Source organism: Balaenoptera physalus, assembly GCF_965194825.1.
Source record: "Balaenoptera physalus genome assembly, chromosome: 12".
Classification (NCBI taxonomy): domain Eukaryota; kingdom Metazoa; phylum Chordata; class Mammalia; order Artiodactyla; family Balaenopteridae; genus Balaenoptera; species Balaenoptera physalus.
In genome coordinates this window covers 55963239-55990699 of record NC_138897.1, presented here as the reverse complement: position 1 = coordinate 55990699, position 27461 = coordinate 55963239, and the positions used below count along the sequence as shown (strand labels likewise).

The 27461-nt window shown below is 39.5% G+C and overlaps 1 protein-coding gene across 1 annotated transcript; it reads left to right on the top strand.

The window, feature by feature from the left end:
• Window positions 1-216: 216 nt before the first annotated feature.
• Window positions 217-23727, top strand: HRH4 (histamine receptor H4). Its single transcript, XM_082417662.1, has 3 exons — window positions 217-3714; window positions 12498-12658; window positions 17105-23727. The coding sequence occupies exons 1-3, from the start codon at window positions 3522-3524 to the stop codon at window positions 17489-17491; spliced, it is 741 nt and encodes a 246-aa protein (XP_082273788.1). The 5' UTR covers window positions 217-3521; the 3' UTR covers window positions 17492-23727.
• The last annotated feature ends 3734 nt before the right edge of the window (window positions 23728-27461 follow it).

The following is a 27461-nucleotide window of genomic DNA, read 5'->3' as shown; positions in this document are numbered from 1 at the left end:
TTGTTTCTTTGTCATGCTCATCTTCTTAAGCAGGTGTGTTAGTTAACCATTCCAATTTTCTGTTAACCTACTACTTTGAAAGTGATAAATAAAATAAGTAAACTGAATGTGATACTATTTTACTTACTGTTGCCTGCATGGGCAGTGAACTGAGGACCTTGATCTGAAGAGATGTAGCTAGGAAGGCTAAATTTACTCTAAGTTTCTATCAAGACTGATATAAGGAGAATGGGATGGAGTGGGGAGAGATAGCTTGCCACTTGCTTCATCAGAGTGTTTCTTCTTTGGGAAACTATGTATATATGAAAGACATGTAAGTTCTGAACTCAGAGGTATTTACCTTTTTATTACCCAGATCCTATTCTTGGTTTTTGAAGTGGATACCTAAAGAGTACATATGAAGTAGAATTGTCCAATAAGGAATCTCCAGGCTCAGGTTATGGTTACCAAGTGAGAAAGAATAGTTTTTTCCTTCCAGTGAAATTGTAAAGAAAGGGGAAATGTAACCAATTCCTTTTATTCTTCACTTTAATAAATTTAAAAGCATTGCAAATGAAATTAATAAATTATAGTGGAGTAGAATATATAAATTTCTTTATAATTTAATCATGTCATATAGAATATATGTGAAGTATTTTAATGTAAATCTTTTTGAATTTTATTTTATTTTTTATACAGCAGGTTCTTATTAGTTATCCATTTTATACATATTAGGGTATATATGTCAATCCCAATCTCCCAATTCTAATGTAAATTTTGAATGTATAATTTCATTTATAAAATACAAAAATAGGCACAGTTAATTTATGATTATAGATGTCAGGATAGTCTTACCCATGAGGGCTGAGTGTTTCTTGATTTGGGTGGTGGTTACATGGGTATGTTCAATTTGTAAAAATTAATCAATTATACATCTATGACATGTATTTTATACACTTATGATTTATGTACTTTTGTTTGTTTTTTAAATTTTGGCCACACTGCGCAGCATGTGGGATCTTAGTTCCCCAGCCAGGGATCGAACCTGCACCCCCTGCATTGGAAGGTGTAGTCTTAGCCACTGGACCACCGGGGAAGTCCCGATTTATGTACTTTTGTCGTGTATATCATACTTAAACAAAAAGTAATAAAACAGAATGAAACAAAATGCAGCCTTAGCCCTTAGCGACTTATTTCTACTAGGAGAGACAAGCAAGAAAACCTCCATTTCTGTTGTTCTTCATTCCTTTGTATAGATTCCTATGCCCATTTGGATTCATTTTCCTTCTGCCTGAAGAACTTCCTTTCACATTTCTTGTAGTGCTAGTTTGTTGATGATGAATCCTTTCAGCTCTTATACATCTGAAAAACTCTTTATTTCACCTTTGTTTTTGAAAGTTATTTTTATTAGGTACAGAATTCTAGGGTGACATTTTTTTTCTTTCAACCCTTGAAAGATGTTGGACTAGTATCTTCTTGCTTACATTGTTTCTGATGAGAAATCTGCTGTCATCCATATCTTTTTTATTTTTTATGTAATTTTCCCTCCTCTGGCTGCTCTTAAGATTTTTTTTTAAACACTGGTTTTGAACAGTTTGATTTGATGTGCTTTGTGCAGTTTTCATCATGTTTCTTGTGTTTGAGGTTCATTGAACTTCTTGGTTTATAGTTTTCATCAAACTTTGAAAGCTTTTGCCCATTATTTCTGCAATTTTTTTCTTCTGTTCCCTGCTCTCTACTTTCCTGCAGGGACTTCTGTAGGCATATATTAGGTCACTTGAAGTTGTCCTACAGCTTAGTGAAGCTCTGTTAAATTTTTGATGGGTGCAGCATCTCCTTTATTTATTTTTAAATTTTTATTGGAGTATAGTTGATTTACAATGTTGTGTTAGTTTCAGGTGTACAGCAAAGTGAATCAATTATACATATACATATATCTACTCTTTTTTAGATTCTTTTCCCATATAGGCCGTTACAGAGTACTGAGTAGAGTTCCCTGTGCTATACAGTAGGTCCTTATTAGTTATCTGTTTTATATATAGTAGTATGTATGTCAATCCCAATCTTCCAATTTATCCCTCCCCTGAAGCTCTGTTAAATTGAAAAAAAATTCTCCTTTATCTCTGTTTTTTATTTTGGGTAGTTTACTTTGCTATATGTTCAAATTCACTAATCTCTTCTTCTGCAATTTCTGATTTGTCATTAATCCTTTGTAATGTATTTTTAGTTCAGGCATTTCAGTTTTCATTTCTAGAAGTTTGATTTGGGTCTTTTAAAAATACTTTTATTTCTTTATATATCTGTTTAAAAATATGGAATACAGCTATAATAACTGCTTTAATGTCCTTATCTATTAATTCTAATATCTATGCCAGTTATGGGTGGTTTCAACTGATTGATTTTTCTCTGCATTATGGGTCTTATTTGCCTGCTTCTTGGCATGCCTGATAATTCTTAATTGGATTCCAGACATTATAAATTTTACCTTGCTGGGGACTGGATATTTTTATGTTCTATAAATATTCTTGAGCTGTGTTCAGAGCTGCCGTTAAGTTACTTGGAACTGGTTTGGTCCTTTCAGATCTTGCTTTTAAGATTTGTGAGGCAGGATCCAAGCAGTATTCGGTATAGGGCTACCTATTTCTGACTACTGAGGCAAGACCTTTCTGAATATATTACCCAATGCCCCGTGAATTGAGTTTTGTCAGTCTGGCTGGTGGGAACAAAGTCTGTAACTGGCCCCTTGTGATCCCTGGGTTTTGTTCCTTCTAATCTTTTTGAGTGGTTCTTCTTCCTGTCTGAGAACATTTCCCCACATACTGTGCTGGTCAGTACCCTCGTAAATACTTGAGGAGGGCCCTTTGCAGCTCTGAAGCATAGAGTTCTGTCTGGTACTGCCCGACTCTCAGCTCTACCTCCTCATCTCAGGGAATCTACTGGGCTCCCCCTGGATGCTCCTCTCTGCTCTGTGCCCTGGAAACTCTCTCAAGACAGTGAGCTGGGGCAACTGCAGGGCTCACCTCATTTTCTCCCCTTCTCAGGGATCACTGTCCTTCACTGACTGATGTCCATGCCTCAGAAACTATGGTTTCATATATTTTGTACAGTTTTTTCATTGTTTCAGATGGGATGGTGAATTCAGCCCCTGATATTCTATCTTGGTCAGACGGGAATATTTAACTGGATCTGTATCTTCTCATTTGAGCCCACTTCCTTACCTATATAGTGTATCAATTATATTTTATATATATTATATAATATTGCTCTATTAATGGGAGATGGATGAGTCACATCAAAATGTTTAAGATAAAACATTTCACTGTCTTTTGGAAATACTTTCTCAGTGTCAGTTAAAGGGAAACTGTTAACACAAGTTTGCTTTATCAAGAATCAGGAAGTACTATGAAATCAGCATTAGATTTTAAAAACTGTTGTTATGAGTAGGAGACTATATATTTTAGGTATTCGATTAGAAAACACACTTGTCAGAATTGTCTTTCCAGCTTAGTTTGCTGTATTACGTTTCTTCATCATTTGATGTGATGCCAGCTACTAATGACACAACTGATTTACCATCAGAAACTAGCATTGCTTTAGCATTTTTAATGCGCTTACTAGCTTTTGCTATAATGGTAGGAAATGCTGTGGTCATTTTAGCTTTTGTGGTGGACAAAAACCTTAGACATCGAAGTAATTACTTTTTCCTTAACTTGGCCATTTCTGACTTCTTTGTTGGTAAGTTACATATCTTTATTTAAGATAATCTTTTTCAGTTATAATTCATTTCTGAAACCTTAAAATAAGCTTTTATTATTATTATTTCAATAATTATTTCATTATTTTATTTTTATTATTAAAAACAAAAAGTTTAAGGATTGAAACTCAGGGGAGGCTATACGGCACTGTATGGGCATGTTATATATATGTAAATCAGGTTTGTAGGGGAATTTTCATCTGAAAACTGTTCTTTTTATGGAATAAAAATAAGTCCAGTATTGCTTTAGTCTATGAGTTATTTGTTTTTGGACCTATTTTCCTCATATGTTTAGGTTTATAAGTATTCCTTTTTAAGTAAGCATAGTTTCTTTAATATCACAGTGTTGGAGTAATAGGAAATAATGTATATGCTGGTAATCGGCACAATCAGAAAATAGGATGTTCAGGTCAATTACATAGTATAGTTAATAATATTATTTTATAATATGGCATAGAATGTTGTAAAGTACACCCAACACTTAACTCCCTTGCATATAATATGGAACCACAGTGTTAATAATTGTAAGAGATGATTGAAATCAAAGTAATCTTTCTTTGAAAACATGCACTATATAATTTCTTACTGCCTGATGATCATTTTTTAACAATGCTTATCATAATGAGTGAATATGCAGAAGTGTCAACTGATGATATGGTTTTATAGGAGCTTCTAGTATAATTTAATCTGTTATTGTGTACAGCTATATAAACGCTTGCATTTACGTTACAACGAAACAAAACTCAAAAAATACTTACTTTATTGCCTGGAACACAGTGATTGCTCAACAAATGTTAGTCTTTTCACTCTTGATCTCTCTGAAGATAAATGTCAACTCAAACCAAGTACACAAATGTTAGTAGAGTACCTACCATGTAAGTACTGTTAGGGACCAAGTACAGTTAGATAATGAGGAGATATCGAGAAGACTAGGTTAATCTCTTTCTTTAATAAGGTTTCAATACAGTAGAGTAGATAAGAGAAGTTCAGAAATGACTATAACAGGACAGGTTGATATGAGAACCCATGAAGACCCACCCAGTGCTGCGGGCACTCAGAGGAGGGAGAAAGCACATTTGGTTAGTGGGTAGTGGCCTCTGAAATGAACTTTAAAGGGTGGGTAGAATTTCCATAGGCAGAGATGGAGAGGAAAGAGTATTCCAAAAATCAGCAACGATATGCTGGTAGAAAATCATCGTGTATACCTTCCTAAGTGTGAGCTCCAGGCTGGCTAGTGTGCAAATGGGCTGTATGAGAACAGCTGAGGGTGAAGCTGGAGTAGTTGGAATCTATATAGTGAAGGCCCTTGACTACTAGTGTGAGTCTGGATTGGAGTTTATTCAGCAGGCAATGTGAGATTTAAGTGAATGATTGAATGGGTTGAAGATTTACCTCAGAGGCATCAGAAGAGATGTAGCCGGTGGAAAAAGCTGGAGCAGAGGGTAGCTTCATTTCAGAGAGAATCCTGCAGTGACCTTGGCAGAAATCAGCAGTGGGCTCTGAGTGAGTGTGAGGGTGGAAAAGAAGTTCGTGAGCAGAGCTGCAAGGTGGGGTCAGGCAGGAGAAAGAGGAAGATGTGTTGAAGACTGAGTTCTGGGGGCAAGAGTATGACACTATTCACAGAATTAGGGAGCATTTGTGAAAGCAGCTTCTGCTTCTGATATTGCAATGATAAAAGTTTTGGAGGAAACTTCTAGTTGGAGAGATTGACTTAGGAATCCTGGTATAGAAATTATAGGGTCACAGAAAAAAGTGGGTAGCCAATATAGAAGTATTAAAAAATGCAACAATCTCCCCATTTCTCTCCTCAGTTCTGCCCCTCCAGGTAACCAACATTAACAACTTGATGTAGATCCCTCCACATCATTCTCTATGCTCACATAAACACAGATAAATACACAAGTGTATTTATGTGAACAGAGAATATTCTATTATAAATATATGTATCCCTCTCCTCCTTCTTCACAGAACTGTACAACTTTTAGGTGACACTCAGTGCTTAAAGTGGAAAATGTATTTTGACTACCCCAAAGGGAGTTAGGCCCTGAATACCTGGTGGTCAGGAGGGATGGGGTAAAACTATATCCAACTGAGACAGCCTGAGGCCTGAAACTTTCGAATGAAGATGGTTCTAGACAAGAAGAGAGTGCCTCTGTGTAAGGCCCAATGTCAGCATCATGGCAGCCCCACCATCGTGGGCTTGAGCACCACAACGTAAAGATGTGGTTTGTCTTTGAGAAATGTCCCTGCAGATGTGATGATTCAGCAGTCCTGGTGGCCTCCCTCCATCAGCAGGTGGATGGGAAAAGAAATGGCTTTGCTCCAGGTGAGAGCGATTGGACACAGGCCAGAATCTCTTAATCTGCCGGTCTCATCCTTCATGTTTCCCCTGCCCCCTGCCAGCTTCATCCAGAGGTCCACTTTCTAACACAATATTCACCATGACAGCACAAGACTTAGCAGTCTCTGAGAGCATTTTGTAACAAGATTTGAGTTTTGTGTCAACGCTCTTCTTTCTCCTTTGCCATGGTCGAAAGTGTACCTTTCAGCTCTGAGCCTGTAGGACCTCATGGTGGTAGCAGTGGACCAGGGCAGAACTTGTGAGAGATTTTCTGTAGCTACAAGACAGCAATTCTTAATATTTGGGGTCATGAGACCCAGAGCTCCAGAACCATGTGGCGATGCCAGTGCAGATGAGAGTGTCACATGTACTCGGTATGGTGGGCTTTCTGGCTGAATGTCCTCTTTTCACAGGTTTTCGAACTGGCCTCCTGTTGAGAATTTAAATTTGTGGCACCTGAGAAGCTTCCCAGGCTGAATTTAGTTGAAAAGCAAAGACTTATTGAGGAAAAATTCCAGTACTAGCTACGCTGATATATGTCATCTATACACTATTCCAGAAAAATATACTATTTATATCTTAATTGATATCTATAAAATTGGTATCACATAACTGATGTTTCCATCTGTGGGTACCTCTTCCACATCTACATTTGTGTGGGCATGTATGGCCTACATAAGCATGTGATGGATGATCCAGACAGGATCTTCAAGGGCAAAAGGTGGCTGCTGATGACAGAGTCTGAACCACATTTTCAGGATGGCAAAGTTTATCTTTAGTACAGGCATACCTCAGAGGTACTGTGGGTTCAGTTCCAGACCACTGCAATAAAACAAATATCAAAATAATAGTCACATGAATTCGTTGGTTTCCCAGTGCATATAAAAGGTATAGGTGTAGTCTATTAAGTGTGCAAAAGCATTATGTCTAAAAAAAAATGTACATACCTTAATTAAAAAATACTCTATTGTTAGAAAATGCTAACGAGCATCTGAGCCTTCATTGGATCATACTCTTTTTGCTCATGGAAGGTCTTGCCTCGATGGTGACGGATGCTGACTGATCAGGGTGGTGGCTGCTGAAGGTTGGGGTGCCTGGTGGCAATTTCTTAAAATAAGACAACAGTGACAATTGCCGCATCCATTGACTCTTCCTTTCACTTGAATACTTAGAGGTCATTTTAGGGTTATTAATTGGCTTAATTTCAATATTGTTGTGTCTCAGGGAATAGTGAAACCTGAGGAGAGGATAGAGACTGGGAAATGGTAGGGTGGTGGAGTAGTCAGAACGTACATGACATTTATTAAGTTCACCGCCTTACATGGGCACAGTTCGTGGAGCTCCAAAACAATTAAAATAGTAACATCAAAGATCACCATAACAAATATAATAATAAAAAATTAAAAATATTGCGAGAATTAGCAAAATGTGACACAGAGACACAAAGTAAGCAAATGCTGTTGGAAAAAATAGTGCCGATAGACTTTGCTCGATGCAGGGTTGCCACGAACCTTCAATTTGTAACATATGCAATATCCATGAAGTGCAATAAAGTGAAGCACAATAGAATGAAGTATGCCTGTACCTTCATGCCTTGGTTCAGGACTCTTCTCTTTCCCTCTGTGTTAGTCAGCTTGGGCTGCCCCAACAAAATAATCACAGTCTGGGTGACTTAACAGCAATTTACTTTCTCACAGCTGTGGAGACTGGGAAATCCCAGATTTAGGTGCCAGCTGATTTGGTTCCTGGTGAGGGCTCTCTCCCTGGGTTGTAAATGGCTGCCTTCTTGCTTCACCCTCATATGGCCTGGAGACAGAGCTAGCAAGTGAGCTCTCTGGTGTTTCTTCTTATAAGGACACTAATCCTATTGGATTAGAGCTCTACCCTTACGACCTAATTTAACTTTAATTACTTCCTTATAGGTCCTATCACCCTGGGGGTTTGGGTTTCAACATATGACTTTTGGTGGGGGGACACAAACATTTAGTCCATAATACCCTCTATACAATCACTGTTATCTGCACACTCCTCTGCTGGCCCAAAGAATTCTTTGAGGCTTTTAGCTCCCCCTACCTTTTTTTTTTGACTGTGCCACTTGGCATGGCATGTGGGATTTTAGTTCCCCCACCAGGGATCAAACCCTCACCCCCTGCAGTGGAAGCACGGAGTCTTAACCACTGGACCACCAGGGAAGTTCCTCCCCCGACGTTTTGATTATCATTTTCTCATGGAAGATGCAGCTTCTTAACTGGCTTCAGAAAGAAGGGGCGATACTGGACTGGTGACAATTTTTACACAAACTGGGCTTTCCCATCCTCATCTATTCATTCATCCCATACTGATTTATTTTGAACCAGGCACCCATTTAGGTGTTGGGGATATATCAGTGAAAATACAGACAAAAATCCTTACCCTCGTGGTGCTTGTATTTTTCCTGGGAGCAGGGGCGGGGAGAGGAAAGTAAACAGTATAAATAAGTAAATAAAACTACATAGCATTTTAGAGGTTGATCATTGCTACTGAGAAAAACATAATAGCAGGGAGGAAATGTGTTAGAGGTAGAGGTTGCAATGTAAACTTCAGGGGTAGGGCTCACTGAGGAAGATGCATTGGAGTAAACAAAAGGAGCCTCTGAGGGAAGAGTGGTTCATGCCCAGGAAACCCATGCAAGAATCTGAGGGTGTGTGTACGGTGTATTTGATGCCAGATAGGGTGTAGCAGAGTGAGCTAGGGGTGGAGGGTGTAGCAGAGGGTTTCTTCTCTCCTCCCCCTGGTTCCTTCACTTCCTTTTTATTTGCTTCACCATCTTCTTTTAATATAGTTTGTTTTCCCTCACTCCCCTGCCTCCCCACCCCCACAATTGGTCATGCCAAAGGCTTATTGCTCTTTTCAAGGACCTGACTATTAGTTTTTCTTATCAAGTCTATTTGACCCAGAAGCATGACTCCAGAGTGGAAGTTATGGAAACACCTAGGAGTGGGTATATCACAGATGTATTTCAGGTTCATGGTTTCAGGTTCAGTTTCAGGTTCTGAAACTCCTTTGGAAGGAGCCGCAAAACCACTCAACAAGACAGAGGAACTGAGCATGACGCTTGTACTAAACCATCCCAAAGAACTCAAGGTGACAGCAGGGTTTCATTAAAACAAAAGGAATAGACTTGAGCCTGTTTTCAATTAACTGCTATTTCAAGCAGCTCCAGAGGATTTGAACACAGCTTTCTCTTTTATCTAATTCAGAAAGTTTGCGAAAAACATTATCAATAAATAGACAATGGCATCTGTAATGCAAATGATTGGTGGCATCCCACTCTTCTTTCTCATCCAGGGGAGGAAATGAGTGTGTATGTGGAAAATGCTCCTGTCGGGAACACTGGAAGCCACAACTCTGGGCCAAAATATAATAAATTTCTCTGTTTTGAAGATACTTCGATTTATCTCAGGTGATCCTGAGATATCACGGGTGCACACACACACACACACACACACACACACACACACACACACACACACACACCCCTTTGAGATGGAAGGTACCATAGGAAGATCAGAGAACTACACCCATTATCTTGTAATAACCTATAATGGAGTATAATCTTCAAAAACACTGAATCACTATGGTGTACACCTGAAACTAACACAATACTGTAAATCAACTATACTTCAATTAAAAAAATAAAATATGCCAGAAATGTTTAGCATCCTAAAAGATATATATACACACACACATATACATACATACACATACAGTTAAAATATAAAACAAGCAGGCAATTTGAACTACAGGTAAGAACTGACCATACAACTCTTCTTCTCAATGGTGTCTTGTCTCTCATATTTGTATGTAAATCTAGGTACAGGAGACTAAGTTCTGCATTTCCTTACACTGGTTCTAAAACAACACCTTTATATCCTCATGTCATCTTTTTTTTTTTTTTAAGGTTGTTTCCCTCGCTTGCCTATTGTAAATATTGCTTCAATGAGTATTGGGTGCATGTATCTTTTCAAATTATAGTTTTGTCTGGATATATGCCCAGGATTGGGTTTGCAGGATCATATGGCAACTCTATTTTTAGTTTTTTGAGGAACCTCCATACTGTTTTCCATAGTGGCTGCACCAACTTACATTCCCACCAACAGTGTAAGAGGGTTCTCTTTTCTCCACACCCTCTCCAGTATTTGTTATTTGTAGACTTTTTAATGATGGTCATTCTGACTGGTGTGAGGTAGTACCTCATTGTTGTTTTGATTTGCATTTCTCTAATAATTAGCAATGTTGAGCATCCTTTCATGTACCTGTTGGCCATCTCTATGTCTTCTTTGGAGAAATGTCTATTTAGGTCTTCTGTCCATTTTTGATTGGGTTGTGTTTTTTTTGTTATTGAGTTGTATGAGCTGTTTGTATATTTTGGAAATTGAGCCCTTGTCGGTCGCATCATTTGCAAATATCTTCTCCCAGTCTGTAGGTTGTCTTTTCATTTTGTGTATGGTTTCATTGCTGTACAGCAGCTCATAAGTTTGATTAGGTTCCATTTGTTCATTTTTGCTTTTATTTCTATTGCCTTGGGAGACTGACCTACGGAAAACGATTGGTATGATTTATGTCAGAGAATGTTTTGCCTATGTTCTCTTCTAAGAGTTTCATGGTGTCATGTCTTTTTTTTTTTTTACAATGATAATTATCTTTAAAATATACATTTTAAAAAATTTTATTTTATTTATTTATTTTTTATACAGCAGGTTCTTATTGGTTATCTATTTTATACATATTAATGTATATATGTCAATCCCAATCTCCCAATTCATCCCACCACCAGCACCCCCACCCCACTTTCCCCCCTTGGTGTCCATACGTTTGTTCTCTACATCTGTGTCTCTATTTCTGCCTTGCAAACCAGTTCATCTGTACCATTTTTCTAGATTCCACATATATGCATTAATATATGATATTTGTTTTTCTCTTTCTGATTTACTTCACTTTGTATGACAGTCTCTAGGTGCATCCACATCTCTAAAAATGACCCAATTTCATTCCTTTTTATGGCTGAGTAATATTCCATTGTATATATATACCACATCTTCTTTATCCATTCGTCTGTCAATGGGCATCTAGGTTGCTTCCATGACCTGGCTATTGTAAACAGTGCTGCAATGAACATTGGGGTGCTCGTGTCATCTTGTTTTGGGAGAATGCAGGGTTTCCTTCAATCTTCCCTTTCCTTTTCTTTTATCTTTACTATTGTTCTTCATGATAGGCTAACTTGGTTCTCATATGGAAAATGGGAATTCCTGCCAAGTGCCTTCATAAAATATGAAGATATCCAACAAAATAAGATTTCAACCGAGCTTCCACTTAATAGATTATTTTCTTAGTGAGTAGACCACCTGTCTGAAATGTCAATACAACTGAAAACCCCTATAAGGCTAAAGGAAAAGGAACCCAGTTCAGTCATTTTCCACAATGAAGCAGTTTCTGTGCTGAGTTGAATCACTCAGGTATTTGTTCATTCAGTGAAGGATAGCAGTTAAAGTCAGGGGTTATGAAATCACATTGCTTGGTTTCAAATCCAATTTTTCCCTTACTTGGGCTAATTATGTCTCCTTTTTGAACTTCAGATTCCTTATCTGCTAACTCAGCATGGTGCCTACCTCACAAAGTTTCTATGAAAGTTAAATGAGATGATATATGTAATACACATAGCACAATGTCCGGCATGTGGTAATTGCACAATACCTATTAGCTGTTATTAATTTCCTTGAGTTAAATGTGCGAGCCATTGGTCAACTCTGGATGTTGTGAAAAATACAAAGATCGACTTCCCACACAGTCCCAGTCCTCAGGAGAAACAAGTTAACATATGACAACGATATAAAGTAGGATATATTTGTACATGAGAGGGCAGGTGACAGAGGGGTCACTTCTACCCAGGAAGTTCCAGGAGAGATGACAAGGACAATGTCACTTTTTAAACTAAGTGAAGAATTAGAAGGAATTAAATAGACTTCTCCGTAGAAGAGAGGAGGATATTCTAGGAAGAAAGAATGTTGTTGGCAAAGGCAAAGAGATGTGACAATGCGAGATGTGTTTGGGGGAAGGGTGGCCCATCCTGTTTGGGTTGGATCATGAACACAAAGATGATGTGCGCTGTATATGCCTGGAAATACATGTTGGGACCTGAACTTAATGTGGAAAGTAATAAGAAGCCATTGAAGGTACGATGTTTGTGACAGCTATTTTAAAAATGGTATTTAAAGAATGTGTAGGAGATCAGTCCTGAGTTTGTTGATGAAATACCATGAATTTCTAAATTATAATCAAGCTCTTTTTGGTCAGTTCAGATAGTTCATTGTGTTGTGTTCCTATGTCTCTTCGTATTCATTGATATGTGCTATTTTTCTTTACCCTCATTTTTTCCCTGTACAGGTGTGATCTCCATTCCTTTGTACATCCCTCACAGGCTGTTCAACTGGAAGTTTGAAGATAACATCTGTGCATTTTGGCTCACTATTGACTATCTTTTGTGTACATCTGTGTATAACATTGTACTCATCAGCTTTGATCGATACCAGTCAGTCTCGAATGCTGTAAGTCAAAATATTAATTTATCCTCCTTAGAAGATTATATACTTGTAAATTTTGGGTCCCCAAGCAAAAAAATTTTTTGTTTAATTGGCAAAACTTAGAGAAGCCTGTTACCCTTTTATTATCTAGCACTAAGTTCCCATTGGTGCTTAGTGAACATTTTCTGTGTGATTTGGTTAGGTCACTCCCTTCTGTACCACTAAAATGGGAAGGTGTCCAACAAAATCCAAGGCAAGTTGTGAGAAGTGGTAAATTGAGTCTGTAGTAGATTGGCTATGCATGAGTCTCACAGTAGGTTTATCTGTTCAACTCTTTAGACAACTTGAGACCTGAATGTTTTCTTCAGGATGGAACTTTGTGGGTGATTAGAAAGACTCACAGACTTCTGAATGTCATGAGAAAATTAATTTTCCATGACCAAAGGAAAAGACAGTATACAGGGAAGCTACGGGTTATACAGTGGCACTAACCAGAAGCTAACCAGTGCCAGTTTAGGACCCATGCCAAGAAAGTCTGAACTTACCCAAGATTTAGAACAGTCTCATCAACTAGCTCGTGACAGTTCTTAAGCTAAATTTATCAGCAATAGAATAAAGGAGAGAATAAGGTTGATGTTAATAAGGATGAGGGATGGGAAGAGGCCACAGAAACATGGACGGTGATCTGAAGTCTTTGGGACCTAGATGGGAAACTTCCTTCACTCCTGAGTCCCAGGGACCCAAATGTGTGGGAAACGACTGTGTGACAGGGATTTTGCTAAGGACACAAAAGTGAATCTCCAGAGTCTTTCTTTTTGAGAAGCATAACAGTCTAATGTGGAGACAGATCCATAAACAAAGGGACTAAGTGTGGTGCTGGAGGCATTGAGAGGACAGTGACAGTTCTGCCCTGGGAGAGGTGTGCAGCTTGGAGGCAGACAGGATCGGGAGGGTGCACTGGACAAGGCAAGGATAAACTGCCATAACGAAGAGACTCCAAAATGCTGAGACCAAACAAGACAGAAGCTAACTTTTCTCTTATAGAACAGTTCAGGAAGATGGGAAGGCTCTGCTCCAGGAACTCACCCAGGGACCCAGGCTCTGTACCCTCTAGAGCAGGCACCTATGGTGTCTGTTGCAACTGCTCAAATAAAACTTTATTATCCAAACAGGTTGTGGGCCACACTTGCTCCATGGACAGTGGTTTGCTGACCCCCGCCGGCCCTAAGTCATTAACCTCCTCTACACACTCCAAGTCACCTTGTTCTCACTCCAGGTTCTAGAAAGGAAGGGCAAAAGGCAGAAGTCCAGGGTAAGGGATTTTCTTTTAACCAAGTAGTGCAGAATCACACAATCATTTCCACTCACCTTTCATTGGTGAAATTTAGTCATGTGGTCTTACCTTACTACAAGGGAAGCTGGGAAGTGTGGCCTCTAGCTGAGCTGTCATATGACCAGGAAGAAGTAGAGAATGGATGTGGTGGGACAGCCAGACACTTGACTGAGTACTTTACTGGCACCAGAGTCCACTGCAGTTTGTACTGGACGAACTCTGGAGAGAGTACAGATCAGTTTGGATTAGCAATCCAGAAGCTTATAATCTCAGATTTTTCAAACTGATAGTAATCCATTATTGAGTCATGAAATCAGTTCAGTGGGTTATTATGTCACTTTTTCATAGAATGAAAAAATATGGAAAGAAGTACAATAGAACTTAACAAGTTAGAGTATAAAATATCAGAGTACCTTGTGCATAATAAAGGTAAGTATTGTTTTATGAATACTTTTGTCTGTATACTTCATTAGGGTATAAAATCTATTTCTTACTTTAGGTCACAGTCAAAATGTTTGAAAAGCGGTGCTCTAATAATCTTTCTTTAACTAAATCTTTAATTTGTACTTTAAAATTTTCCTTTCTTTCTGGGTTTTCTTTTTAATCTTCACTGAGTGTTCCTAGTGAGTGTTCACTGGGACATTTCTTCACTGAACGTCCAAGCTCTTGAGTCAACCTCAGCTTTGTGTTAGGGTAAGGGATGGCTTGCCCAGTTAGAAAAAGGGCTTAGAAGTTACAGAGAGTTGAGGAGTGATGTCCAGAGAGAAAATGGGTGGGCTTGTTTCTTGGTCTTGCCCTGAGAAATTCCCCTGGCAATGGAGGCTGTAAACTTGGTGAGGGCCAGGTCAGCTGGATCCGGGTCCCTGGTACACAGCACAGAGTCAAGTGTAAAAAGTGCTCCATGCATGAGTGTATGAATGCTCACGGGGGTACTCAGGCAGCACTCGCACCTCTGTGGGCTGAGTTCCAACACAGCCGTATGAAGCCAGAAGGAAGGCTTTAAAGACCACAGGAGCTCGTAGGAAGTGATCATGCGCAATTGAGCTCTTGCTGTAGCTAAAAGTAGAGGAGACAGTGTAATAGGGCAAGGCGGCAGGCCGGGCTTGGGAAATGGAAATCTGACAATAGTTTCGGGAAGGAAGGCTCGATGCAGATGGCAGTGCATGACAGGCACTTAGAACGGCTCTGCAATCCCATCTCATTATTAACACCAGCAAGTTCCAGGGGTTGCTCTGCCTCACAAAAGAAACCGGACTGACAGAATGTTTGGATCTCTTATTGGGGTGGGGAAGGAAGCAGGGTAAGAGACAACATCCTGAATAATGGACATATTCTGTAGTGGGTGAGAACTGGGCCACTGATGAATTTCAGGGAGGCACGGTTCTGGATTTAAGCAATGCTTGAACTGTCATCTGTCAAAAATGCTACCCAGAGATGAAGAGATTGGCATCATCTTCTCAATTCCCTTGGATGTCCATTATCCCATTTGACCTTATGCATAATAGGAAAGAGATTACTTTCCAGCATATTGCATCATATCATTACAAAGGCTGAACAGAGCAATTAAAAAACTAAATGCAGTTTTATGACCATCTGGGTATTGTTACCATCTTCATAATCATTAGATTTAGTGCAAGTATTAATTAGTGGTATGAGAAGCAGAAGGCAAAAAAATGTATTGTACATGGGAGCTTGTGGTCAGCACCATATGCATTTTAGCTTAGCCTCAGAAATACCAGTAATTTGGAAAAAGAAAAAAAAAAAAGAAAAAGAAAACCCCATTTCCCTGCAGTTTTTAAAAATAACTTTTTTTTTTTAAACCAGCCTCCTTTTACCTCTAGCCAATTGGTGAGCCCTTCCCAGCATGTACAATCCATCAAAGAAAGACAGTGCTGGGCATTGTTACACCCCTTTAATAAAAATGAGAAACCACTTTAGAACAAGACTTAAAAACTCACAGAGAAAATAGCACTTGAGGGATGGTGAAAGGGAAGTGTGTTCCAACTTCATGGGTAAATCATTTCCTTTTCCTTGAGTGCAAAAGGCAGAGAAACATGGAACATTTGGGCTGGAAGGAATCTTACTGATCTAAAAGGTGTCCAGAGAGGTTGTGTGCTCTAGGTCCCCTTAAGAAAGTCTTGGGTCATACGTTTATCCCTCATACAGGGTGGTTGGCATTTTAGATTTCTTATAGAAGATTGCAGAATCAATCAAAGGTCATGGGTCTTGTGATCCAAGAGCAATCCTCCCTCATAGAATCTCATTTTCCCTTACAGAAGCCTGTCCTTGTGACCAAGTGGACTTAGAACATTCTTCACCCCTATAAAAAGACCGTGGCACTCACCACAGCCACGTCTCTCCAGTGGCTGGCCACCACTGCTTTGGCACCATTTTTGTTGGGTAGATACGTTTGTAGAAAGAAATGATTTGGTCATGCTCAGTAACACTGTAGTATCTCCCCAGAGCTGGTTTAAACTTTCTTTTTGTGCGTCATCTTGTGGGAGTAACATAAGAGTTCTTCTCTTTTTGACCCCACCTTGAAGGCTCAGCATAAACGGCAGAGTAGATTCTTCCTAAATACTGGATTTAGAAAAGCCAGTGTCTTTTAAACTTTTCTGACTGTGACTTCAGTGATAAATGCATTTTACACTATGATTCAGTACACACATTTCTCTTTCTCTACGTATATCTATATTCCCAAAGCAAAAGTTTCATCAAACAATACATATCTTTATGATGTGTGATGCATTCTGACACTGATTATTCCAATTGATTTTAAAAAATTGCTGCTCATGATCCAGCTGGCAAATTAAAAACACCGTGAAAATGGGCATTTAGTTTCAGTTAACAGTTCAGGTTAGTGTCTGTGGACTAGGAAAAACTGCATTCTTATTTTAAATATCGACCTTGACATTTTCTATAGTGTCAGAGGTTTAACCTTGAACTGCTAAGAAAGTCTACATCTTGGCCCAGGGTCCACCGAAATCAAACCCTCTGCCCTGGCCCAGATCATGTTACCCAAATTCAGTGAATATCCCCGCTTTGCACATCCCTGAAACTCCTGAGGGCCGGTGGTATGCTTTGTGCAATCAACATATGCTCATTGTATTGAAAATAATTTATTTGGTTTCTTTTAGGTATCTTGCAGAGCTCAACACACTGGGATCTTGAAGATTGTGGTTCTGATGGTGGCCATCTGGGTAGTGGCCTTCTTAGTGCATGGGCCAATAATTCTAGTTTCAGAGGCCTGGAAGAATGGGAAGGGGGATTGTGAACCTGGATTCTTTACAGAATGGTATATACCATTACCATTTACTTCTTCTTTTCCAATTTGTATTCCTTCTATTTCTTTTTCTTCTCTGATTGCAATGGCTAAGCCTTCCAGAACTATGTTGAAAAATAGTGGCGAGAGTGGACATCCTTGTCTTGTTCCTGATCTTAGAGGAAATGCTTTCAGTTTTTCACCATTGAGAATGATGTTTGCTGTGGGTTTGTCGTATATGGCCCTTATTATGTTGAGGTAGGTTCCCTCTCCGCCCACTTTCTGGAGAGTTTTTATCAGAAATGGGTGTTGAATTTTGTCAAAAGTTTTTCTGCATCTATTGAGATGATCATACGGTTTTTATTCTTCAGTTTGTTAATACGGTGTATCACATTGATTGATTTGTGTATATTGAAGAATCCTTGCATCCCTGGGATAAATCCCACTTGATCATGGTGTATGCTTCTTTTAATGTGTTGCTGGACTCTGTTTGCTAGTATTTTGTTGAGGATTTTTGCATCTATATTCATCAGTGATATTGGTCTGTAATTTTCTTTTTTTGTAGTATCTTTGTCTGGTTTTGGTATTAGGGTGATGGTGGCCTCACAGAATGAGTTTGGGAGTGTTCCTTCCTCTGCAATTTTTTGGAAGAGTTTGAGAAAGATGGGTGTTAGCTCTTCTCTAAATGTTTGATAGAATTCACCTGTGAAGCCATCTGGTCCTGGACTTTTGTTTGTTGGAAGATTTTTAATCACAGTTTCAATTTCATTACCTGGGATTGGTCTGTTCATATTTTCTATTTCTTCCTGGTTCACTCTTGGAAGGTTATACCTTTCTAAAAGTTTGTCCATTTCTTCCAGGTTGTCCATTTTATTGGCATAGAGTTGCTTATAGTAGTCTCTTAGGATGCTTTGTATTTCTGTGGTGTCTGTTGTAACTTCTCCTTTTTCATTTCTAATTTTATTGATTTGAGTCCTCTCCCTCTTTTTCTTGATGAGTCTGGCTAATGGTTTATCAATTTTGTTGATCTTCTCAAAGAACTAGCTTTTAGTTTTATTGATCTTTGCTATTCTTTGTTTCTATTTCATTTCTGCTCTGATCTTTATGATTTCTTTCCTTCTGCTAACTTTGGGTTTTGTTTGTTCTTCTTTCTGTAGTTCCTTTAGGTGTAAGGTTAGATTGTTTATTTGAGATTTCTTTTGTTTCTTGAGGTAGGCTTTTATTGCTATAAACTTCCCTTTTAGAACTGCTTTTGCTGCATCCCATAGGTTTTGTATCATCATGTTTTTGTTGTCATTTGTCTCTAGGTATTTTTTGATTTCCTCTTTGATTTCTTCAGTGATTTCTTGGTTATTTAGTAACGTATTGTTTAGCCTCCATGTGTTTTTGTTTTTCTACGTTTTTTTCCCTGTAATTTATTTGTAATCTCATAGCACTGTGGTCAGAAAAGATGCTTGATATGATTTCAATTTTCTTAAATTTACCAAGGCTTGATTTGTAGCCCAAGATGTGATCTATCCTGGAGAATGTTCTGTGAACACTCGAGAAGAAAATGTAATCTGCTCTTTTTGGATGGAATGTCCTATAACTATCAATTAAATATATCTGGTCTATTGTGTCATTTAAAGCTTCTGTTTCCTTATTTATTTTCTGTTTGGATGATCTGTCCATTGGTGTAAGTGAGGTGTTAAAGTCCCCCACTATTATTGTGTTACTGTCGATTTCCTCTTTTATAGCTGTTAGCAGTTGCCTTATGTATAGAGGTGCTCCTATGTTCTTCTCCTTGGATTGATCCTTTGATCATTATGTAGTGTCCTTTCTTGTCTCTTGTAACATTCTATATTTTAAAGTCTATTTTATCTGATATGAATATTGCTACTCCAGCTTTCTTTTGATTTCCCTTTGCATGGATTATCTTTTTCCATCCCCTCACTTTCTGTCTGTATGTGTCCCTAGGTCTGAAGTGGGTCTCTTGTAGACAGCATATATATTGGTCTTGTTTTTGTATCCATTCAGCGAGCCTGTGTCTTTTGGTTGGAACATTTAATCTATTCACGTTTAAGGTAATTATCGATATGCATGTTCTTATTACCATTTTCTTAATTGTTTTGGGTTTGTTTTTGTAGGTCCTTTTCTTCTCTTGTGTTTCCCACTTAGAGACGTTCCTTTAGCATTTGATGTAGAGCTGATTTGGTGGTGCTGAATTCTCTTAGCTTTTGCTTGTCTGTAAAGCTTTCAATTTCTCCATTGAATCTGAATGAGATCCTTGCGGGTAGAGTAATCTTGGTTGTAGGTTCTTCCCTTTCATCACTTTAAATATGTCCTGCCACTCCCTTTTGGCTTGTAGAGTTTCTGCTGAGAAATCAGCTGTTAACCTTATGGGAATTCCCTTGTATGTTATTTGTCATTTTTCCCTTGTTGCTTTCAATAATTTTTCTTTCTCTTTAATTTTTGTCAATTTGATTACTGTGTGTCTTGGCGTGTTTCTCCTTGGGTTTATCCTGCCTGGGACTCTCTGTGCTTCCTGGACTTGGGTGGCTATTTCCTTTCCCATGTCGGGGAAGTTTTCAACTATAATCTCTTCAAGTATTTTCTCGGGTCCTTTCTCTCTCTCTTCTCCTTCTGGGACCCCTATAATGCAAATGTTGTTGTGTTTAATGTTGTCCCAGAGGTCTCTTAGGCTGTCTTCATTTCTTTTCATTCTTTTTTCTTTATTCTGTTCTGCGGCAGTGAATTCCACCATTCTGTCTTCCAGGTCACTTATCCATTCTTCTGCCTCAGTTATTCTGCTATTGATTCCTTCTAGTGTATTTTTCATTTCAGTTATTGTATTGTTCATCTCTGTTTGTTTGTTCTTTAATTCTTCTAGGTGTTCGTTCTTTAATTCTTCTAGGTCTTGGTTAAACATTTCTTGCATCTTCTCGATCTTTGCCTCCATTCTTTTTCTGAGGTTCTGGATCATCTTCACTATCATTATTCTGAATTCTTTTTCTGGAAGGTTGCCTATCTCCACTTCATTCAGTTGTTTTTCTGGGGTTTTATCTTGTTCCTTCATCTGGTCCATAGCCCTCTGCCTTTTCATCTTGTCTGTTTTTCTGTGAATGTGGCTTTTGTTCCACAGGCTGCAGGATTGTATTTCTTCTTGCTTCTACTGTCTGCCCTCTGGTCTTCTCAGAGTTCTTATACAGATTAGTCATTTTCATATTTCTTAGACCTTTTAAACCTTTGATTAATTTCAAAGACTAAATTATGAAAATATTTTAAGTATATCATAAATGCTTAGAAATGCACATGATTTTTATATACACTTATGCCTTAACATTAAGTTCAAAACAGGAAATACATGCTTAACATTCAAGCATAATTTGAAAAATTTGAGAAGTAAACCCTCATGAACAGACAAGTTTTTATAAAGCTGTTACTTGTCAGCTGTTGGTTTTAACATTCATAAATCAGTAGTTTTGGATTTCATCTGATCACTGGAGGCTTGAATGTTCACTGAATGGAGTGGCCACAGGAGAACTTTCCTCAGTTGAACCTTGGGGGAAACATGCCTAAATTGTCATATGTATTTTCTAAAATACAGAAAATATAATATGTATTGTATTTCATTCAATCCAAGATGCTGTCAATGTAAGACATACCATCTTATAGTATAAAAGAGAAAATGCTTTAGATTGTCTATAAAACAATACTTAAAAAATCACAATTATAATAAGTCCTATTCTGATTTCAGGATTGTTGAAAAGTGAGAAATGTGTGTTTTAGAAGTGATGAAATACGATCTAGGTATGAGAAATGACAGAACAGGGCTAATCCTCTATGAAATGAGAGTTTGAATAAAATACTTTTGATGGTACATTCATGTATTCATTAAACAAATGTGTATTAAGAGTCTATCATGTATTAACTACTTATTGTAAAGATGTCTGTGAATCTTGCCAATAAGATTTATATTCCCTGGGGCAGGAATATTACTTTTCTTTTAGTACAATGCACCTCATAGCTATTTATGGAAAAGGCACACACTAGGCATTTTCCTTAAAAAGGGAATGTCGATACCAGTCTTTTATTTTTTGTTTTTTTTTTAAACATTTGATGAATTTTTAAAAAGGATTTAGTTATTATTTACTTATTTATTTTATTTATTTTTGGCTGTGTCAGGTCTTAGTTGTGGCACTCAGGATCTTCGTTGAGGCATGCAGGATCATTTGTTGCAGCGTGTGAGCTCTTTGGTGTGGCACACAGGCTTCTCTCTAGTTGTGGTGTACGGGTTTTCTCTTCTCTACTTTTGGTGCGCAGGCTGTAGGGCGCATGGGCTCTGTACTTGTGGCATGCAGGTTCCAGAGCATGTGGACTCTGTAGTTTGTGGCATGTGGGCTCTAGTTGAGGCTCACAAATTCAGTAGTTGTGGCGTGCAGGATTAGTTGTCCCGTGGCATGTGGGATCTTAGTTCCCTGACCCATGATCGAACCTGAAACCACCAGGGAAGTCCCAATCCCAGTCTTTTAAATGCAAGTCTTTTAAATTTGCACTGAAGGAACTTTAAAATGATTTTCATTATAATAAAAATAATATGAACTTATTATAAAAAGACAACAGTTAAACAATTCCTTTACCCAAGAAGCAGCCACAACTATTAGTTTGGTATAGGTGTTTCTAGAGAAAAGAATGATATAATCCCATTTTCGAGAAACACATGTTCATATACCTAAACATCTCAAGATATCCTCAGGTGGGGCTTTTCATAAAACAAAGGCTCCTATTCTAGTATGAGTAATTACCATCCTCCAGTCCCCAGTAGAGCTGGTTTATAAACACTAAAGTTTAGGGACTTCCCTGGTGGTCTAGTGATAAAGAATCAGCCTTCCAATGCAGGGGATGTGTGTTTGATGGAGAGAGCGCCTCAACGAGAGAGCCTGCGTGCCGCAAACTACAGGGCCCATGCGCCCTGGAGCCCATGCACCACAACTAGAGAGAGAAAGCCCGCATGATGCAATGAAAGATCCTGCATGCCTCAACAAAGATGCTGTGTGCCACAACTAAGACCTGATGCAGACAAAAAATTAAAGAAAATAAATAAAATTAAAAATTAAAAAAATACTAAGTTTTAAAGATCTTTAATTTTAAATTAATTATTTTAAAATACATATTTAAAAAATTTTAAAATACTTATTAGCTCATCTTAAATCCAGACCCAACTCCACTGGCATAATTGGCAGAACATTCCTAAGAATGTTGTTTCCTAGGTGTTGGCTTCAGTTGGCCTGTATAGATATAGATTCAAGAAGAGTGAAGGCAGGTTTAGGGCTATGTCAATTATGAATGGCACTTTAGGTATAATCTTTTTATGGGTCATGAGGGCTTTAAATATAAATAACTGAACAATCATAATAACTATTTTACAGAACTGCTTTTTGTGGCTTTTTGGTAACTACTTTCTTGTAGCAAGAATCTTGAGATTTGAAGAAACTATTCTTCACAGTGTGATTTCAGAAAAAGGAATTCTTGTATACAAAATAAACTTTTTGTTCTAATAATTGTTATCAGTCAGGGTTGAGTAAAGTTATTTCAAACAGAAGGAATTTAAATAGTGCAGGATATCAGAAGGTTGAAAGAGCAAGAAGTGGATGTTTATGTAACGCAGAGATTAATAATTTAAGAAAATGACTACCATCTTTAAGGTTAGAAGAGAAGAAGTGGTGTTATCAGAATCTAGGATCTTGGAGACATCCTTAGAGGGCTAATGCTTGAGGACTGATTAATTCCTGATGCCCAATGGTAGAGCTTGGACAGCCGAAGAGGTGGGTGCTCAGGCTGCCTTGAGGGTAGATGGGGCAGGGCAGCCAAGGCTGCGGCTAGTACCTCTGATGGGTCCCAGCAAGGCAGGAACATTGCTGTGCACTGCTGCTAGAGGGATGCCAAGTCAAGTGAGTTTTCTTCTCTGCAAGTCCTGCCTTCCAATCTCTTGCCAGTGCCTTCCATTCATTGAACCTAACTGAAAGCCAGTTGGCAAGGGAGTCTGGGAAACATGATTCCTAGGTCCAGCCTACAGTGCGGTGTATAAAAAGGTAGGCTTGGAGCTAACAGACACCAGATAACTGGCAAAAGCATCCTATATTAAATAATAAAGTAGAACTTTGGTCTTCAAAGATTTAGCATTCACAGTTTCAACTGTATATAAGCAGCTGGCTGGTCCATAACATTGTAATTTTCTTAAGGCACAAATTCACATCATGTATCTTTAGGCTGGTATGCTGAGTGATTCGGCTGCTAATGTTACCGAAATAAGTGTACGGACCCTGCTAGGGCCTGCCTTGGCGGGGGAGGGTTATTTTTCCCTTCGGGTTTGAGTAGGTGAATAATGAAACCAAGCTTCCGACACAGCACAAGCTTTATTCAGTGGCCAAAGAATGGACAAGCTGGAACTAAGTTCACAGATCAACTTCTCACCCAGCTGGTGAGAGTGATTTAATTTTAAAGAATAAAGCTAAAGGGAAGTGATGCATAGGCATTAGTTTACTGCGGGGAAGGGGTAGGGCTTTTTTGAGGGAGTGTGGTGTCACCCCCTTTTTATCCTTTTTTGGTCCTTAATGTCTGGTCCTGGCTGTTGATAGGTGTGTGCTAATGTAGTAAAATCAATGTATAATGAGGCTCAGGGTCTGTTGGAGGTCAGATTTGTTGCCATTTTGGTCCCAGCTGGTTCCATCTGTTTTTTTTTCTTTTTTTGTGTGTGGCTTCCTTTCTTATCTCTGGACCCTTTAACTTCAAGATTTACGTTCACTCCCGCTAAAGGTGGGGGTAGTTGGCAGGTTTTGAGCAAGGACACTCCTGCTAACAGGGGGTTGATGGGTTTTGAGCAAAGACCTGGAGCTGTTCTGGCAACATTAAGCCCAGCATCCTCATTCCCACAAAGTTTTCTTGACCTCTGTTCTTGTCACATGGACTTTAGTACTTAAGAAGCGTTCCAACATTTTTGTGTTGGTGATGCAAGTGAAAGAGGAATGAAGTCCAGGATAGCATGGGACTCAGCAGTGGGCATTATTGGTGGGTTCCCTACAGAGATTCCAAGCTGGCAGTTCATGAGGTGTCTGGTCTATGAGTGGATTTTGTTATTTAAAAATTGGGGAATTCAACATTAAAATGGAGATTTTCAGGTGTTTTTTTTTTTGTTTTTGTTTTTTAAAGAAATTGAAAGATCCAGCAACATTGGGCCCACATTCCCTCAAGAAAACAATTTGCCGAATCTAAATTCTGAGTAGTGGCTGCCTCTTGTAGGCAGGGAGATACCCTGCAGGGCTCCACAGTTCCATTTTCCTTCATTTAGTCACTTTCATTTGCCTGTCTGTTCCCTTTAGGTATCTGAATTGCAGGCCCTGCTCTATATGTAAAAAGAATAAGTGATTCATGAAACTAGAGAGTACCCTAGAAACTACAAACATTGCCTTTTATTTTTTTTAATTTTTATTTTTTGGCTGCATTGGGTCTTCATTGCTGCACGCGGGCTTTCTCTAGTTGCGGTGAGCGGGGGCTACTCTTCATTGTGGTTCGTGGGCTTCTCGTTGTGGTGGCTTCTCTTGTTGTGGAGCACAGGCTCTAGGTGCACGGGCTTCAGTAGCTGTGGCTCATGGGCTCTAGAGCACAGGCTCAGTAGTTGTGGCGCACGGGCTTAGTTACTCCGCAGCATGTGGGATCTTCCCGGACCAGGGACCAAACCCGTGTCCCCAGCATCAGCAGGCGGATTTTTAACCACTGCGCCACAGGGAAGTCCCAACATTGCCTTTTCTGTTGGAAATTTTATGTTCTGGGGCTCCTTCAGTTAGGATTCCTTTGGTTACAAGTGACAGAAACACAAATTGAACCACCTGGGCAAAAGTGAAGGTATTGGTTCCCATTATCAAAATGCGTAAAGACAATGGTGGGAGCCACCCCAGGGATGATGGAAACCAGACACTCTGTGACTTTATTTTGTATTGTGGCTTCTCCACGAGGCTGGGATGATGGATGCTTACATCCTTCTTGATCAGATAGGAAACGGGCCCCTCCTAATAACAGTGAAAAAAAAAATCCTGGAAAAGCTAAATTGAGTGTCTAGTGGGTACCTTGTGTAGATATCTTCAGACCAATACAGGGGAGGATGGATACTAGTACTGTCCCTTTGGGTAAGTTCCCCCTTCAGACCAATCTCTGTGGCAGAGAGGTAGGGTCAGCCCCATTCAAACCATGTGCCAGAAGAGGGAGGAACAGTTTCCTCAAATGAAGAGAGGTATGGTTACCAGAAGAAGGAGGAAGAGAAAATAAATGTCTACTCCAAGGGGTATTCAAAAATTGGGGATGTAGGCGCTTCCCTGGTGGCGCAGTGGTTGAGAATCTGCCGGCCAATGCAGGGGACACGGGTTCGAGCCCTGGTCTGGGAAGATCCCACATGCCGCGGAGCAACTAGGCCCGTGAGCCACAACTACTGAGCCTGCGTGTCTGGAGCCTGTGCTCCGCAACAAGAGAGGCCGCAATAGTGAGAGGCCCGCACACCGCGATGAAGAGTGGCCCCCACTTGCCGCAACTGGAGAAAGCCCTCGCACAGAAACGAAGACCCAACACAGCCATAAAATAAAAATAAATAAATAAATAAATAAGCAAATATGGTTAAGAAAAATATATTTAAAAAAATTGGGGATGTAATGAATATCTGATTGTCTTCCTCACACATTGTATAAGACTGCCCAAATGGCCTCAATTCTCTACCCCTTCCTGTATCCCCACCCTTTGCCATGTAACTTTGCAGCTCTTCCCATCAAGAGGGACTTGCTTGGCCAATAGGCAGTGAAAGTGACACCATCTCAATGTCAAGCCTAGGCCTCAAGAGGCCTGAGTTTATCTGTTCTATCTCTGAGAACCTTGCTCAGCTACCAGGTGGACACACCCAGGCTAGCCTACCGGAGGAAGAGTGACCACGTGTGACAGAATCAAGCTGTCGTCATAGCTGAGCCATCTTAGAGCAGTCAGCCGCCAGCTGACTCAGCAGTTGATTGGAGATGCCCGGGCAAACACTGGCTAAATGAGGCCAGGTGATTGCAGCCTAGCATGGCCCAGACCAGAAGAACCACTGAGCTGACCCAGAGACTCCTGAGCAATGATAAGTCGCTGCATTTTGGGAATGGTCCGATATTCACTAACAGCTACCTGACACGGCAAGTGTCCGCCTTCCAGTGTATTAAATGTAGCCTCTGAAAGTTGAGCAGGAGAGATACAGATATTTACATCACTTGTTCTTTTGTGGTAACTGAGACAAAAGACAAACATTATTATGTAATAGGACAGACTTTTTTTTTAAAGGCCACGGCTACTTCTCTGCAACAACACAGTCATTGCAAAATGATTTAGTAGCAAGATAACTGATTTTGAAATATCATAGACTACACAACATAACAATAGTAGGATAGATGCACACATGAGGGTAAAGCTGTACCATGGGGATGGAAGAGAAAGGGCATCACAGGTTAAAACAAGCTGTTCTTAGCTATGTGCCTCCCTCTCTTAATCACCTTGTTCAGTCTCTTCACGTTCCACCTTAAGTCAGATACTGCAACCTACGGACTGGTTATGCACTTTGTATTAAGCAGTCTCTCTTTTGGACCCTTTTCTCCTTGCTCATGCCTGTAGTCATTTCGTTATGAGATTAAACATCTACTAGGGAATAAGAGAAGAAGGAGGACTTTCAGTAGAAGAAGCCAGTTTGGTTAATGACGAGTAGTTCTGTGAAGGATCAGTGGAAGAAGTCGAATTTATCTCTCCTTTCAGATTTTTTAAAAAAATTTATTCATTTATTTGTGGCTGTGTTGGGTCTTCGTTTCTGTGCGAGGGCTTTCTCTAGTTGCAGCAAGCGGGGGCCACTCTTCATCGCGGTGCATGGGCCTCTCACTATTGCGGCCTCTCTTGTTGCGGAGCACAGGCTCCAGACACGCAGGCTCAGTAGTTGTGGCTCATGGGCCTAGTTGCTCCGTGGCATGTGGGATCTTCCCAGACCAGGGCTCGAACCCGTGTCCCCTGCATTGGCAGGCAGATTCTCAACCACTGCGCCACCAGGGAAGCCCCTCCTTTCAGATTTTTATACTGCCTTTCTCTGCTCTCTTACTATAGATCATAAGGAGTTGACCATAAAAAAAAAAAAACATCCCGCAGGAAAAGTTTAGGTTAGTTACCCAGAGTCTAACCTGCTGGGATAATATCAGAGC

What these genes read in the sequence shown, in the direction of transcription:
- HRH4 (XM_082417662.1), top strand. Translation starts at nt 3,522, where the DNA reads ATGCCAGCTACTAATGACACAACTGATTTACCATCAGAAACTAGCATT. An exon ending in CATTTCTGACTTCTTTGTTG is followed by an intron (nt 3,715 to 12,497) that starts GTAAGTTACATA and finishes TTCCCTGTACAG; the next exon opens with GTGTGATCTCCATTCCTTTG. An exon ending in ACCAGTCAGTCTCGAATGCT is followed by an intron (nt 12,659 to 17,104) that starts GTAAGTCAAAAT and finishes GGTTTCTTTTAG; the next exon opens with GTATCTTGCAGAGCTCAACA.